Source organism: Crinia signifera, chromosome 6 (assembly GCF_055691185.1).
Source record: "Crinia signifera chromosome 6, ASM5569118v1, whole genome shotgun sequence".
Classification (NCBI taxonomy): Eukaryota; Metazoa; Chordata; class Amphibia; order Anura; family Myobatrachidae; genus Crinia; species Crinia signifera.
Genome location: NC_139222.1, coordinates 118563213 through 118577723, shown reverse-complemented (window position 1 = coordinate 118577723; position 14511 = coordinate 118563213). Strand labels below are relative to the sequence as shown.

Sequence of the window (14511 nt, the reverse complement as noted above, 5' to 3'; positions counted from 1 at the left end):
CCACTTTACCTTATGTACATTACTCCGCACATTATTCACATTATACCCTTAGAAAAAAATCCTGAGAAAATATTGTATTTTAAGCACCTGATGGCCACACTGCAACCCAGCACAAAGCAGTGTGTGCTGGGCAGAGGAGAAGATCTGCAGCTGCTGGTGTCACTTAAGGGGAGGGGGCCCCACTGGGCCCTTCCATCAGACTTTGGCCTGGGTAATTTGTACCCCCTACCCCTTTCTCTCACCCCTGCTAATACCCCCCCTGGCACCCCTGATAATACCACACAGTAATGCCCCTTACACATGACACACATTATTAATGTCCTTATAACCATAATGCCCCTTACACATTATGCCAACCTTTATTAATGCCCTTCATACACATAATGACACACATAATGCCCCTTACACATATGTTGCACATTATTAATGCCCTTATACACATGACACATATAATGCCTGTTATACATATGTCGCACATTATTAATGCATTTATACATGACACACATAATGCCCCTTACACATATGCCGAACACTGTTGCACAACCAACCCACCCGCAGACAGCACTCGCACAGCCGCTAACACTGTGACCTCTGCCTCTGCTTGGATACAGATGTTTCCTCATACATTTTGACTCAATAGGCCGTGCAGCTCCTGGCCAGTTCTGCTAACGTTGGGTGCCTTTTTTTGCTGAGAATGTGTCTTATTTGCATTGTTTTGTGACCAGGACACACAATGAGCTTCCGATGATTCAAATTATATGCGGCATGCCTATATTCTGTGTGCAACTGTGGCTGTACCTGCATACGGAATGCTATGTTACAGTGATTTCCATGAATACACTCTTTCATATTCAGATACAGCCTCACTCACACACAGAATATAGGCATGCTGCATATCATTTTAATCAGCAGAAGCTGCTGGTGCCCATATGCATCCCAAATGCCCTAGGCAATTGCCTAGTTTGCCTATGCCTAAGGCCGGCCCTGACCGGCATCCTGACTGTCGGGATGCTGGTCACATCCCGCGCTGTGCATCACTATTTCTACTGTATCACTATGATATATGTGCTGGGGAATACTACAAGTATTGTCAAAATATATGTATAGCTGAACACTACAATTAGTACATATATCATTCCTTTTTTTATTCATGTTTGTGTAAGCTCTATTGGCTTTTATTAAAAAAGCCAGATGTAACTAATGATTTTCATGGCCCATTAGCACCTATCTTACTGTTAATGTGTGTTTCAGTTATCGCCTGAAATTCACCATAAAAGCATGGATCATGCATTAACAATGCATCACTATAACGTATGTATCATTCATTTTATCAGCAGTGACAGGCAACCTGATACACTTTAGGGGCCACAGATTACCATTAATCTCAATCACTAGTTACATTCATACTGTATATTTTATCAATGAGAGAGACACCTATATGTAATGAGATCAGCAGACCTTTTTAAAAAGTATTGTAATCTATACCAAACAAATGCGAGTAAAGGCCCATACACACTGGGTGATTTTTGAGCTGAAAGCCGCTCAAACTTGGTGTTTTGAGCAGCTTATAGCTCAAAGCCGCCCAGTGTGTATGGCCCGGCGATGAGTGGTGAAGCGTGCTCCCGCATCATCGCCTGGAAAGCCGCTCATCTGTATTACCACCAGATGAGCAGCGCTGTGGGTGGCTTTGCATAGCGCTGCACTATGCAATGCCATCTGCCCCCCACACACACACACACCTGACCGTGCCGGGCAGGGGGAAAGCCGCTCAGTGTGTATGCCCTGAGCGGCTTTCCCACCAGCGATGAGAGTAGTCATCATTGTCCATACACGCTGGGCATAAACAACATGCTGATGACTTTGTTGGGGACCCTGTCATTGTCTATTTTACATTACCAGCAGTGGCGGTTTTACCTATGGGCTACAGTCCCCCCAGGTAAAATCTGCCATTGTATGATCTGGCTAGAAACCGTTTGTGAGACTGCACCGGCTTCACTGTGACTGGCAGTTACATCCTTTTGAAAGTCCGACCTGCCAGCCACCGATGGCAGTCCCATTGGGAGTTGTTCCTTCCCTCCAAGATGCCTGTATGGACTGCTGTGGGGGCAGCCCATAAAAATGGGATATTTGCATGTGCAGTACCAAGGACAATAATGTGCATGGGACGGATCCATGCACTGTGAATATGCGTCTATGGTCTGCTCCCAAAGCAGCCCATAGAGGCTGGGGGCAGTAACAAAGAAGCTACTGCACATGTGCTGGTCCCCCGGGGGTTGGAACCAGCAGCAGGGACCAGCAGCGGAGGGGTGGCATCCAGCATCGCGGCAGCCTCCCTACTCCACAGAGGTAAGAGCCACCACTGAATACCAGCATTATGCAAATATAATGATCCTCTGTCACAGCGATCCCCTACAAAAAATGAGCACTTCACATCGTAGGCCCCACATTGGTATTTGAGTATCCCTAAGGTTTCTCAACATGGGCGCAAGAAGTGAGGTGCCTGTGCCACAGTTATTGCATATGGGATTGCAGATGCAGGCTGAGGGGCAAGGGTCATAGGGTCAACAGTACTTAGGTTGACCTCTATCGATCAACTGTCAAATGCATGAAATAGGTCGACACAAGCATCAGGTCGACATGGAAAAGGTCGACGTGAGTATTTATGTCTTTTAGATGTCTATGTTGACTTGCAGTGAGTCAACATGAACATCATATGAGTGTACCATGGAAGGTGATGACAGAACAGCCAATTGGGACCTAACTGGCAAGTTACAGGCCGGGTTTAAAAAAAATGACAGTTATGAGCTGATTGTCTGGTCTGTTACTACCTTCCACTTTATCACTTCACCAGGCTTAATACATCTGCCACTGTTTTCTGTATCCACTGGGAGAGCTGCTGCTGGTGGCAAATTCTGATTCAAATCACGATTATGTAACAGAAAATCTCATGGATATAGAGAGTTCAAATCTCTTCTATTCACAGTGTAAGGGCGGGATGTATTAATATACATCGCCGCCCTTTGCCGGCTGTCCGCCACGATGCCAGCGCATATATACTAACATATGTGGCTGGCATCGCAACGCGGTGACGGAGCCCCCCCGCGATACCTGTACTCTGGTGTGCGGGGGGTCTCCCTCACCTCCCTGCCGCCTGGCTCTCCCCTTACGTCGGGGAAAGCTAAGCAGGCTGTCCCCGGCGCATCCTCCTCCCCCTGCAGCCGGAAGGACATCCGGCTGCGTTACTAAGGGGAGGCAGGGGTTACCTTCCGACCAGGTAACCCAGAGGGAGAGGGGGGTCGGCGGGTTTGCGGCGGAGGCGTCGGGCGGCGAAAAGAAGCCCATAGGCGTCTATAGGGTATCGCCACCCAAAGGTGGCGATACCCTTCCCTGTGGTAACGAGGCGGCGGGGTTTTAATACATAGGAAAATGCTGTAAAACGTGGGTTTTACCGCATTTTCCCCTTAGTACATCCCGCCCTAAATGTTTTCCAGGAAAAGATTTTTGATATTCACCACTAGAGGGGTTGTTGGTGCTGGTGCAACAGCTAGAGTGGTTGTTGGTGCTAAGTAGCTGCAGTCTCCTCTACCAATCGCACCACTCGCCCCAAATACTTGTCAGATCTGCCCCTGGCTGGGGATCACAATGCCCCATTTGCAGGGCACTACATAAGCTGATTTATTTTAAGTTTACTTTTATTTATTAATTAATTTATTTAGTTATTTTGGGGTGGGGGGTACAGGGGTATGGCCATGCCACCACAATTGGTCTATGCCTTCTGAAGTACTAATGTGTGCATGTGTGTGGCGCTTGAGAAATGGGTGCAGACCCCGAAACGTTGCCAATAAACCAGAGTTTGTTCCTATACCTATATACAGCCTCTGAGTGCCGCTCATTCTTGGACTATATATCCAACAGGGGATCATGTAGGCTAGGCGCCCCCACACAGTTACTTTAATTCCTGTTTTGCGGCACAAGGGTCTGTTCTCTCTCTCTCTTGCTCATATATATATATATATATATATATATATATATATATATATATATATATATATATATATATATATATATATATATATGTGTGTGTGTGTGTGTGTGTGTATATATACAGGATAAGAATCTGCGCAAAGTCAAACTTTCTTAAAAGCAACTCCATCTCAAATACAAGTAGTGCAGCTCACTCTCAGGAGGTTTTTGTCACTACCTCAGGCAAATGGACATGTAGAAAGAAAAGAAAGGAGCGCACAAATGAGCACAGTATTCACAGATTTTACTAAAAAAAAGTGTAGGCTCACATACATTTCAGATAAAATGAATCAGCTTAGAGGGTAATCACCGTTCGCTCATAGAGCTTGTAGCACGGAGACTAGAACACGTCCAGCAGACCCGGCACAGATACTCGACGGCGGCGCCGTACTCCACACTGCGACCACGGTCGGAGTGAAGCACACAGATCCACGGCGGCATGAGACCACGCCCCCAGTACGCCGCCGCCGAGTCTGTGTCTCTCTCTCTCTCTCTCTCTCTCTCTCTCTCTCTCTCTCTCTCTCTCTCTCTCTCTCTCTCTCTCTCTCTCTCTCTCTCTCTCTCTCTCTCTCTCTCTCTCTATATCTATATATATATAGACTTTGGCGGGTGTGGACGTAGCACTCCAGACGCTTGTGGTAATCCAAAAAAGTTTTATTTGAAGGCAAGCAACGTTTCAATGCATGTGCATTTTCGTCAGGCTCATATATATATATATATATATATATATATATATATATATATATATATATATATATATCTGTATATAGAGAACAGACCCTTTTGTCACAGGAATTAAAGTAACTGTGTGGGGGCCGCCTAGCTTACAAGATCCCCTGTTGGATGGGGGATGGGGGGAAATATGGAGTACAATTGTAAGTTGGTGCCCCTTGTATTGATCTTCACAATTAGATTGATCAAGCCTTAAATTAATTCAATCTAGCATACAGAAAAAAGTCCATATAATTTCAAATGTTTATTAAAAAGTCTCTTATTCCACACAGTGGTAGCAGTTATTCCAGATCTTTATAATTTTCTTTGAGACATTTCAGATACTTGGAAATAGCAGATGAGGATACCCCTCAAAATTTATCCAACTTTTACAAAAATCTCATAAGTTTTAACCACATGTATCTTCTGGTTTTAAAATACATAGACCAGAAACCTGGGAACATTTCTCCAATTTTTAACTTTACTAGTGCTTCTATCACAATATATATTCATAGCATCACCTCCTGTTCAACTGTTATCTCCCTTTGAAAAGTAAAAAAAAATGACATTGAAGACATACATACATACATACATACATACATACATACATACATACATACATACATACATATCTAAAATCCCAAAATATATTAACACCACTGTCTGTAAAAAGTAGAATCTGTAATGACTCCAAACTTTTAATTGGATCAAACCGTATGACCTCTAATTATGGCTATAGATACTCCTTCTATAGATACTAATAAAAAAGTATAGAGGGTGTTCTAGCACTGCAATCTATTTCTAGGCCAAAAATGCTTCACTGAGTGAGCTGTGGGGCTGGTGCATTGTTCCGATGAAACCAATTTTCATATTTCTGACTTTTTTTTCTTTTTTTTGGTACTTATATGTTAGTTGGGCGCCCACTATAGTTAGTAGCTCATACCCCCACTATCCATTTCGGCATGTAGTTGATTTTATATAGTGTGGCGAGCCACTGAGCCTGAAGCGTGGCGAGCGGACGCGGAAAACTAAGCCAATAGCTTAATGGGCACCCAACTAACATATAAGTACCTTTTTTTTATTCTTTTCCTCAAAGGTTGTAGAAATAATTTTTGGGAGTAAAGTTGGTTCACTGTTGCCCCTTCTGGTACCCAGTCTGCTAAAATAACATTCATATTCTTGGTGATGATGGTGTTTCCAGTGTATCTACTGAGGTTTTTTGTAAGGATCATACGGAATGTTGGGTACTTGTGGATTATCACGGCTCCCACGATGGCCATCGCACATGAAAAAATTGCATCGCATCGCATGCGATCGCATCGCATGCGATTTTTAACAGAAAAGCATCCAAATGCATTGAAATTAGTATGAAACATGTTCAATGGCCCCCAAATGGCATTTTTGAGGCTGTACCACCCCCACTATCAACGCGAACCCGAAGCGTGGCGAGCGGCGGCGGTACGCGTCCTACGACCTTTTCATACCCCCACTATCCACGTCGGCGTGGAGTTGAGAATAGAAAGTGTGGCGAGCGCAGCGAGCCACCGAGCCCGAAGCGTGGCGAGCGGACGCAGATACCTTCACAGGTATCTGCGTCCCCTCGCAGGCTTCACAGGTGTCCGCGTCCCCTCGCGGGGCTCGCTGCGCTCGCCACGCTTCGGGCTCGGTGGCTAGCTGTGCTCACCACACTTTCTATTCTCAACTCCACGCCAACGTGGATAGTGGGGGTATGAAAAGGTCGTAGGACGCGTACCGCCGCCACACTTCGGGTTCGCGTTGATAGTGGGGGTGGTACAGCCTCAAAAATGCCATTTGGGGGCCATTGAACATGTTTCATACTAATTTCAATGCATTTGGATGATTTTCTGTTAAAAATCGCATGCGCTGTGATTGCATGCGATTTTGTTAAAAACGGCAAAAATCGCATCCCATCGGATGCCACTATATATGGAATGCGATGGCATGCAATGGGAGCCGTGATAATCCACAAGTACCGAATGTTGTATTACATATACTGTAATTACTTTACCTCAGAAATGCAAATCCACTTGAATTTGTTCTACAGTGTCTGCACAAATGTTTTTAGATTATGTTTTTGCTCCATAGTGAGAAGCCTTGAAACAATCTAAATACTATATTTGTCATGCTATGATCTTGAGATAAAACTAACAGTCCTTTGTCAATGTTTTCCATTTCTGCTATCATTTGAAGTCGACAAACAATTACAAAAAAATTAAGAAAATTTAAAAAAAATGTTGGTGTGTAAGGCCTATCATTTGAAACATCCTTACAACTGCCACTAAATCTCTTGAGCAACTCAAACACATGTGTACATGACATACAATGTGTCCAGTAGGCCGTAGTTCGCATACAGAAAGTTTTGGTGGTACTGTAGTTGGTTCAGTCTAACTAAACTAAACTAAAACTCATCTTACATTACTTTTGAAGTAAGCATTTTTGCAACTAACAGGAAAAACATAACATTTTTGAACGCTGTGTGACAGCAAATAATCTGTGGGACAGGTGTCAAATTTGCAAAACCGTTTTGGAATAGTCCAAGGTTAATGTTCGCCCACTAATTTTTAACTCATGCAGTGTGGCTTATGGCTTATTTCTTACAAGTAGTCTTGCTATTTAATAGCCAGACCTGTAGCCAGTGGCAGCTCATACCGTCTTGGGGAGGGGGGCTACCTCTGGCCGCAGTCACCGCGGGGGTACCACAATGCAGACACCCGCAGAGTGAGTGTTCCCGACGCCTGTGCTATGATGTCAGGCGCCAGGACTGGAGCATGCACAGTACAAACATCTGTACTCCGCATGTGGCCAGTTTCTATGGGCTGCTTCATAGCCCATAGAAGGGGAAACATGGTCCCGTGGTCTGTATAATACAAATGACCGCCAATGGGACCAGGGTGTGCGCAGTACCAATGTAGGCACTGCGCAATCAGGGTATTTGCTCGGCAGCCCGGAGAAATGTGTCCCAGAGGGAGGGAACACGTCCTAATGGGACTGCCTTGGTGACTGGCAGGTTGGACTTCCAATAGGAAGTCACTGCCAGTCACAGTAAAGCCAGTGCAGTCTCACAGACTGAATCTGGTTTCATTACAGTGGCAGATTTTACCTGGGGGGGGCTACAGCCATGCAGCCCATAGGTAAAAACCGCCACTGCCTATACCTAACATATGGTTTAGCACAACTGTTCCAGATGCTGAATAGTATAATGCATATATAGCATATGATTTAAAAAGAAATAAAAACTAAAAGAAGGATAAAATAAGAACATTCTACAATTTGCTTTGCTTAATCTATAGAAGATTGTCCCATATTAGAGGATTATACATTTTGGGGTTCCATAAATATGGAGTATTGAATGTAATTTGTTGTATTTTAATATGCACTTTTGTTAGCCAATTTAAGTGGAAATTATGGTGCTCAGAACATATTTGACACTGTTGGGCATAATTTATATCATTTTATGTATATTATTAAAGAGTTCTTATTCTTGTCATCTCAGGTTCTGGATTTCCAGGCAGACACGCCACATCATACTGCCTAAATACAGAATGAGAATATGGCCGTCAAGATGCTTCCTGCCGGCCCTGACAGCCTGCGGCGATTTACCAAAGAGAGCCTTGCACAAATAGAAAAGCGGATTGAAGAAGATGAGATCCGGAAAACAAAGCAGATTGAAGTGCTGGAGGAAAATATACCAAAGCCAAACAATGGGCTAGAAGCTGGAAAAAATCTACCCCTTATTTATGGTGATCCACCACCAGAACTGATTGGTGTACCCCTAGAGGATCTGGATCCCTTCTATAGAAACCAAAGGGTACAGTAACTGTTTGAAAGAATGTGGTGGAAATTTATAAAGGAGGCACTGCAACAGATATCTCCATATCCGTCACTTTCCCTCTATTTCCATGTTGTCCAGTGGCGTAACAATAGCCCCGCAGACCCCATGGTGGTGGGGAGGCACTGAGTAAGTGTGGGTGCCAGGGGTCTGCAAGGCTATCGCTGTGCTACTCTGACCTGCTTTACACCCCCCCCCCCCCACACACACACACACACACACACACACACACACACACACACACTTCGTGACGTCACTGCTGGATCTGTTTTTGAGGATGTTAGAGGAGATGTTGGCCTCCTCTAGCATAAAACGGTCTGCTGTTAGGGTCAGCCATTTTGTGAGGGTCATTTTCATTAGCAGAAGGAGCCAGGAGGACACCGGGACCACAGACATTGGGGCGGCGGGGTAAAGCAGGGTTTGGGGGTTAATTGTACAGGGGGCGAGGGGCGCTGCTGAAATTTTCTGGCAGGGGGGGCACAAATTTTGTAGTTACGCCACTGATGTTGGTGATAAGAAATTACACTTACCAGGTCTAAAACCTGATAATTAATAAATACATACCTCCCAACTGTCACGATTTTAGAGGGACAGTCCCGATTTTCGGGTCCTGTCCCGCTGTCCCACCCGCGGCAGGCATTGTCCCGCTGCGGGGGTGGCAGTTGGGAGACCCCCCAATCTAGTAGAATAGACGCTGTGCGCATGCGCACAGCGTCTATTCTCGTATGAAAATGAGGTCGCGGCTAATTAGCATAAGCCGCACCCTCATTTGCATACACCCCGCCCCCTTCTCGGGCGCTCGCGCGGCTTCGCCGCACGAGTGTCCCTATTTCCTCCGGACAGAAGTTGGGAGGTATGATAAATATGCCCCCTTATAAAGGTGGTCTGCCCTTTACTAATTTCTTCTTACAGTAATTGCACTGTACATAACATTTACTAACCAAATTCATAGTTCATATACACATAAAAGCTGGCTCAGTGGGTGTTGGAGCCCCCCCGATATGAGCACAGCCTTAGTCACTATCCATGTCTGTACATGTTATTTTTCAGGGATCTACATATATAATGTGCTCAATGATTTAATATCTGACCTGCCTTGTTTTTCATTCAAACTTTCAAATGAGTCAAAAAATGTTTGCACAAATAACTGAAAATATAAATTCCATTAAGATTTCGTTTACTTTTCATTTAATTTTATTGGTTTAAGAGCTTATTTATGTGTGTCTTATTTGTAGTGCATCTGTATCTAGATGGAACAAGTTAAAATGCCAGGAAATGTTGTAACTTCTAGCTTTAATGTAATGTTCATTTCAGATTAATTTGTTCATTTGAACTTTAAAAGAATCAATGCCAGATCAAAAGTCATTTAGTTATTTAGCCATGGTTTGTACTTTACTTTCAAGATTGTCAGTGCTCATCATGTGCATGAAGAGCAGTATTAGGGCTCCAGGGGGCCCTAACAAGGGAGGCCCTATGGACTTAATATAGTGGGTGTGTTATGATTATGCTATTATGATTGCTTTTTAATTGTATAATTATTAAATTGCTCACATATATGTTAATATACTTTTCACATTTTTTTATACTAATTATACAATCTCCTATTGAAAACATACCTTTGTTATTTTAACTAAATACCACCCATTGCTGCACAATTTTCTCACAGTGGTGTAGATGTATTAAGCCTTGAAAATTAATAAAGTGGAGAGTGATAAGCCACCAATCAACCAGCTCCCAACTGTCATTTTTAAACACGGCCTGTGCTGATTGGTTGGTACTTTATCACTATACATTTTATCACTTGTCAAGCTTAGTACATCTGGCCCAGTGACTTACCATCACTGATTACTTAGGGGGAAAGATGCCCTTAATTAATGGGGAGTGTATACATCACCTCTATAAGGCTGTACGTTGTGTTTTTCACGCAAGTGGCACCTCCCTGAATCCTGCAGTGCAGGGATCAGACTAATATGATCAGCTATGTGTGTCTGATAAACCCACCCTCAGATTTTCATGATACTTTGTACACTTGATACTACCACATAGCTATTAACCCATGTAAAATATTTATTCTCTAGGCCTCATAGTTTTTGAGGCATAGGGGGGGTCACAATTTAGAAAAATTGCTTGGAAATGCCACTCATAATGTTCTGCTTTTATGTGAAAAAAAAAATGTTTTGTAAATCTTGTCTTACTTTGAGAGTCATTGTACAATTATTTTACTTCACACTTTGTTTTTTGGGTGCAAAAAAAGAATGTGGGTTCAATAAGCATTTTGATTGCCCGTATGAGTATTTTAGTGTTTAATTAGAATTTTCTCTTTAAAAATATATAAAGAACTCTAAAACAAATCAGGTGCAACCTATATAGTTTTTTATATATATATAATTTGCATATGTTTATATATAATATTAATTAAATTAACCCTCTATTATGCTGCAGCTCCCAAATAACTGGAAAAATTACTACAAAAAAAACCCAATTAATTAGGGGGCGCACTGAGGTGAATTAAACCTATGTTATTTTAAATTATAAATTCAATCATACTTGTTCTGGTTCACCAGATATTAATAAGTTCTTACCCCACAAGCGTCCTGATACTGATAATAGGTCCTTTGATATGTTCAATTGGGGAGAAAAGAAGCCTTTATCCTCCTTTTATGTATTAGACAATTTGTATCCAAATGTATTCCCATTCACTTTCCGTTTAATTGGGACCTTGGATTCAGATAATTCACCGCGCACATATAGTGACTGATACAGTCTGTATTCGATATGCTGCTGATTACTCACACTGGGGAGATGAGTGGTATATGTGTCCTCACTCTCTTTCTCTGGACATCCGATGTCGCAACTGATGGCGTCAGCGGTCAGTTGCGATATTGGATGACCGGAGGAAGATAGTTAAAGGGACAGTGCCCTTTCCCATACATTTGGATACAACTTGTCTAATAACCAAAAGGACATTGTTTACCTATATATTTAAGCCTGGATATCACTAAAACCTGCACTGTTGGTGTGCATTGAGGACCGTGGTTGGGAATGCCTGCACTAGAGTATATTGTAAAAGATATCAGTCAAAAGGCCCTTTCTACATGATATATTTTACAATATCCTCTAGTGTGTACACTTAATATTGTTAATGATATGCGCTCCCAAGCAACAATAACGAACCCTCCCATTTGATGAACATGCCGGTCAATTTGGCTATATTGCCATCACCTGCATATTTAGTGGGTCCCGGTGATGTCACTGAATGATATAGTGTACACTCAAATCAGCCACCTGCAGTTGATATTGGTAACTATATCAGCCGCACCCAGTATGGGGCTTTAAGCTGGGCACACACTCTCCACTATTAATTAACAAAATGCCAATAACAATATTGTTAACTATATCATCACGCATATCGTTCAGCGTGTACCCACTTTATCGTTAACGATGCACATTCCCAGGGATCATTAATGATATGCCCAATCATCTGAACATACAGTCCAATCTGACGATATCGTCAGTGACTGCATGTTCGTAGGGGTTCCCGGTGACGGCACTGAATAATACTCTATAGTTTGTAGGGACATTTGCTCACGTATGCCAAGGCTGCTTAATTCTTTTGATGGTTCATTAATCGCACATGGATTTGCGAGTCAATGCCTGCTAGCGATCCATTTGAAATTCACTCGCAAGTCATCTGCAACTTTGCACAATAGCGATCAACTCTGAATCAGGCCATAAGTACAGTATACCATCGGTGCTATTTGTGACAGCTGGAAATCGCTCATGTTCTTGTGATTTAACTATCGTCATGTATTTCTGTATCTTGTGCTCAATGCTTATTTTTATTTTATCTTTCCACAGACCTTCATTGTCCTGAATAAGGGCAAAGCAATATTTCGGTTCTCTGCTACCAAAGCGTTATATCTACTGGACCCTTTCAATCCTTTTAGAACTGTGTCTATTAAAGTGCTGATCCACTCATATCCTTTGCAAAAAACAAATAATCTGTTAGTTTATTTCTGTGATTTGTTTGTTTTCACACCCTCACTATGGGCTCGCATAGGCTGTACAGTTGAGAATTCACATAACGGCTGATTATCGATGCGCTGCACTTGTGTATGGGTCACAGTATGCATGCGCTAGCCTGTCCTGCGAAAGCCTGCTACTTTTTTTAGTCACTGGCTATATGCATCGTAAATTGACAGGAAGTAGGCATCTGGGGGTGGAAACTGGATGTTTAGTGGGAGTTTAGTGGGCATGCAAGCAAAAAGGATGGGAATGTCCGAGAACACGCTAGTCGTGCCTGAGCATTTTAGGGGAGGGTGTGTGACCTCAGCTCCAGGGCGCATATGCCTTTTTCTATCGCACCGCCGAGACCGTCTCTGGCTACTCTGAGCATGCACTGACTTGTGCCCAGTGCAAAAATCACTAGATGGTGAGCCTGTAACGGTGGGTTTTGGACATATTCACTCGGCTGTGAATGGCTATGTAGCCAGTGAATATTTAGCTATGGGCTATTATTATTTTGAGACCTCATCCGTATTAATATTAAGACAATACTTATTTTAAAGATGATGCAGCAGGGTGATGTTTATTAAGAATTTGTATAGTGTTTTTTTTCGTATAACATAGCAAAGGCCCTGTCAAGTGCAGGTTCTTCTTATCTGATTTTATGCTTTTGATTTTGTGACATTTTCCTTAAATCTTCTTTACAATATTTAGTTTTTTTATTATGATAACAATTTTAACAAATTGTGTCTTTATGACCATGAGCGAACCACCTTCTTGGTCCAAAACTGCGGAGTAAGTATAACAATACACTAGTGATGTTCATACAGTATATGTATAAATTACAGTAGATATGCATTTAATCCAGTGGTTCCCAAACTGTGTGCTGTGGCACCCTGGGGTGCATTGGAGGACTTGCAGGGGTGCCCTGGGTTGGTGGTTCATAAACAATTCAAGTTATTTATGGCCAATGCAATAGGCAAATTGTGGACAAACAGAAGTTAATCCTGTCCATTGCCAAACACAATTACTTTTGGTACTCTTTACCTAGAACGGCGCCCATCGTGACCATCGAATGCACTAAAAAACGGGTGCGATGCGATGCCCGCGATGGCCGTGATTTCCCATAGGGACCAATGTTAAAAGTGAGCTTGGACGCGATTTTAGTGTTCAATGCCTCAATGCCCGCGATTTTTCCATAGGAAACAATGTTAAATGGGCCACAGAGCCCTAATAGTCCCCCTGAAGTCTGAAATGGCCCCCACAATTTTTAACGGCACCCCACGATCAACGTCAACCCGAAGCGTGGCGAGCGCAGCAAGCCCGCGAGGGGCGGCGGTACGCGTCCTCCGACCTTTTCATACCCCCACTATCCACGTCGGCGTGGAGTTGAGAATAGAATAGTGTGGCGAGCGCAGCAAACCACCGAGCCCGAAGCGTGGCGAGGGGCCGCGGATACCTTCACAGGTAAACGCTTCCCCTCGCGGGCTTCACAGGTGTCCGCGTCGCCACGGACACCTGTGAAGCCCGCGAGGGGACGCGTATAACTGTGAAGGTATCCGCGTCCCCTCGCGGGGCTCGTTGCGCTCGCCACGCTTCGGGCTCGGTGGCTCGATGCGCTCGCCACACTATTCTGTTCTCAACTCCACGCCGACGTGGATAGTGGGGGTATGAAAAGGTCGGAGGACGCGTACCGCCGCCCCTCGCGGGCTCGCTGCGCTCGCCACGCTTCGGGTTCACGTTGATCGTGGGGTGGCGTTAAAAATTGTGGGGGCCATTTAAGACTCATGGGGACTATTAGGGCTCTGTGGCCCATTTAACATTGTTTCCTATGTAAAAATCGCAGGCATTGAGGCATTTAACACTAAAATCGCGTCCAATCTGACTTTTAACATTGATCCCTATGGAAAAATCGCGGGCAT

At 43.6% G+C, this 14511-nt stretch overlaps 1 protein-coding gene across 1 annotated transcript in view; it reads left to right on the top strand.

Annotated features, from left to right (window-relative positions):
* The first annotated feature begins 8277 nt into the window (after positions 1 to 8277).
* The window catches only part of SCN4A (sodium voltage-gated channel alpha subunit 4), a 122910-nt gene continuing 116676 nt past the window's right edge, over positions 8278 to 14511 (top strand). The window contains exons 1-3 of the mRNA XM_083146942.1: positions 8278 to 8563; positions 12443 to 12561; positions 13295 to 13384. Coding sequence (XP_083003068.1) covers positions 8306 to 8563; positions 12443 to 12561; positions 13295 to 13384 — 467 coding nt within the window. The 5' untranslated portion in view covers positions 8278 to 8305. The remainder of the gene's footprint in view (positions 8564 to 12442; positions 12562 to 13294; positions 13385 to 14511) is intronic.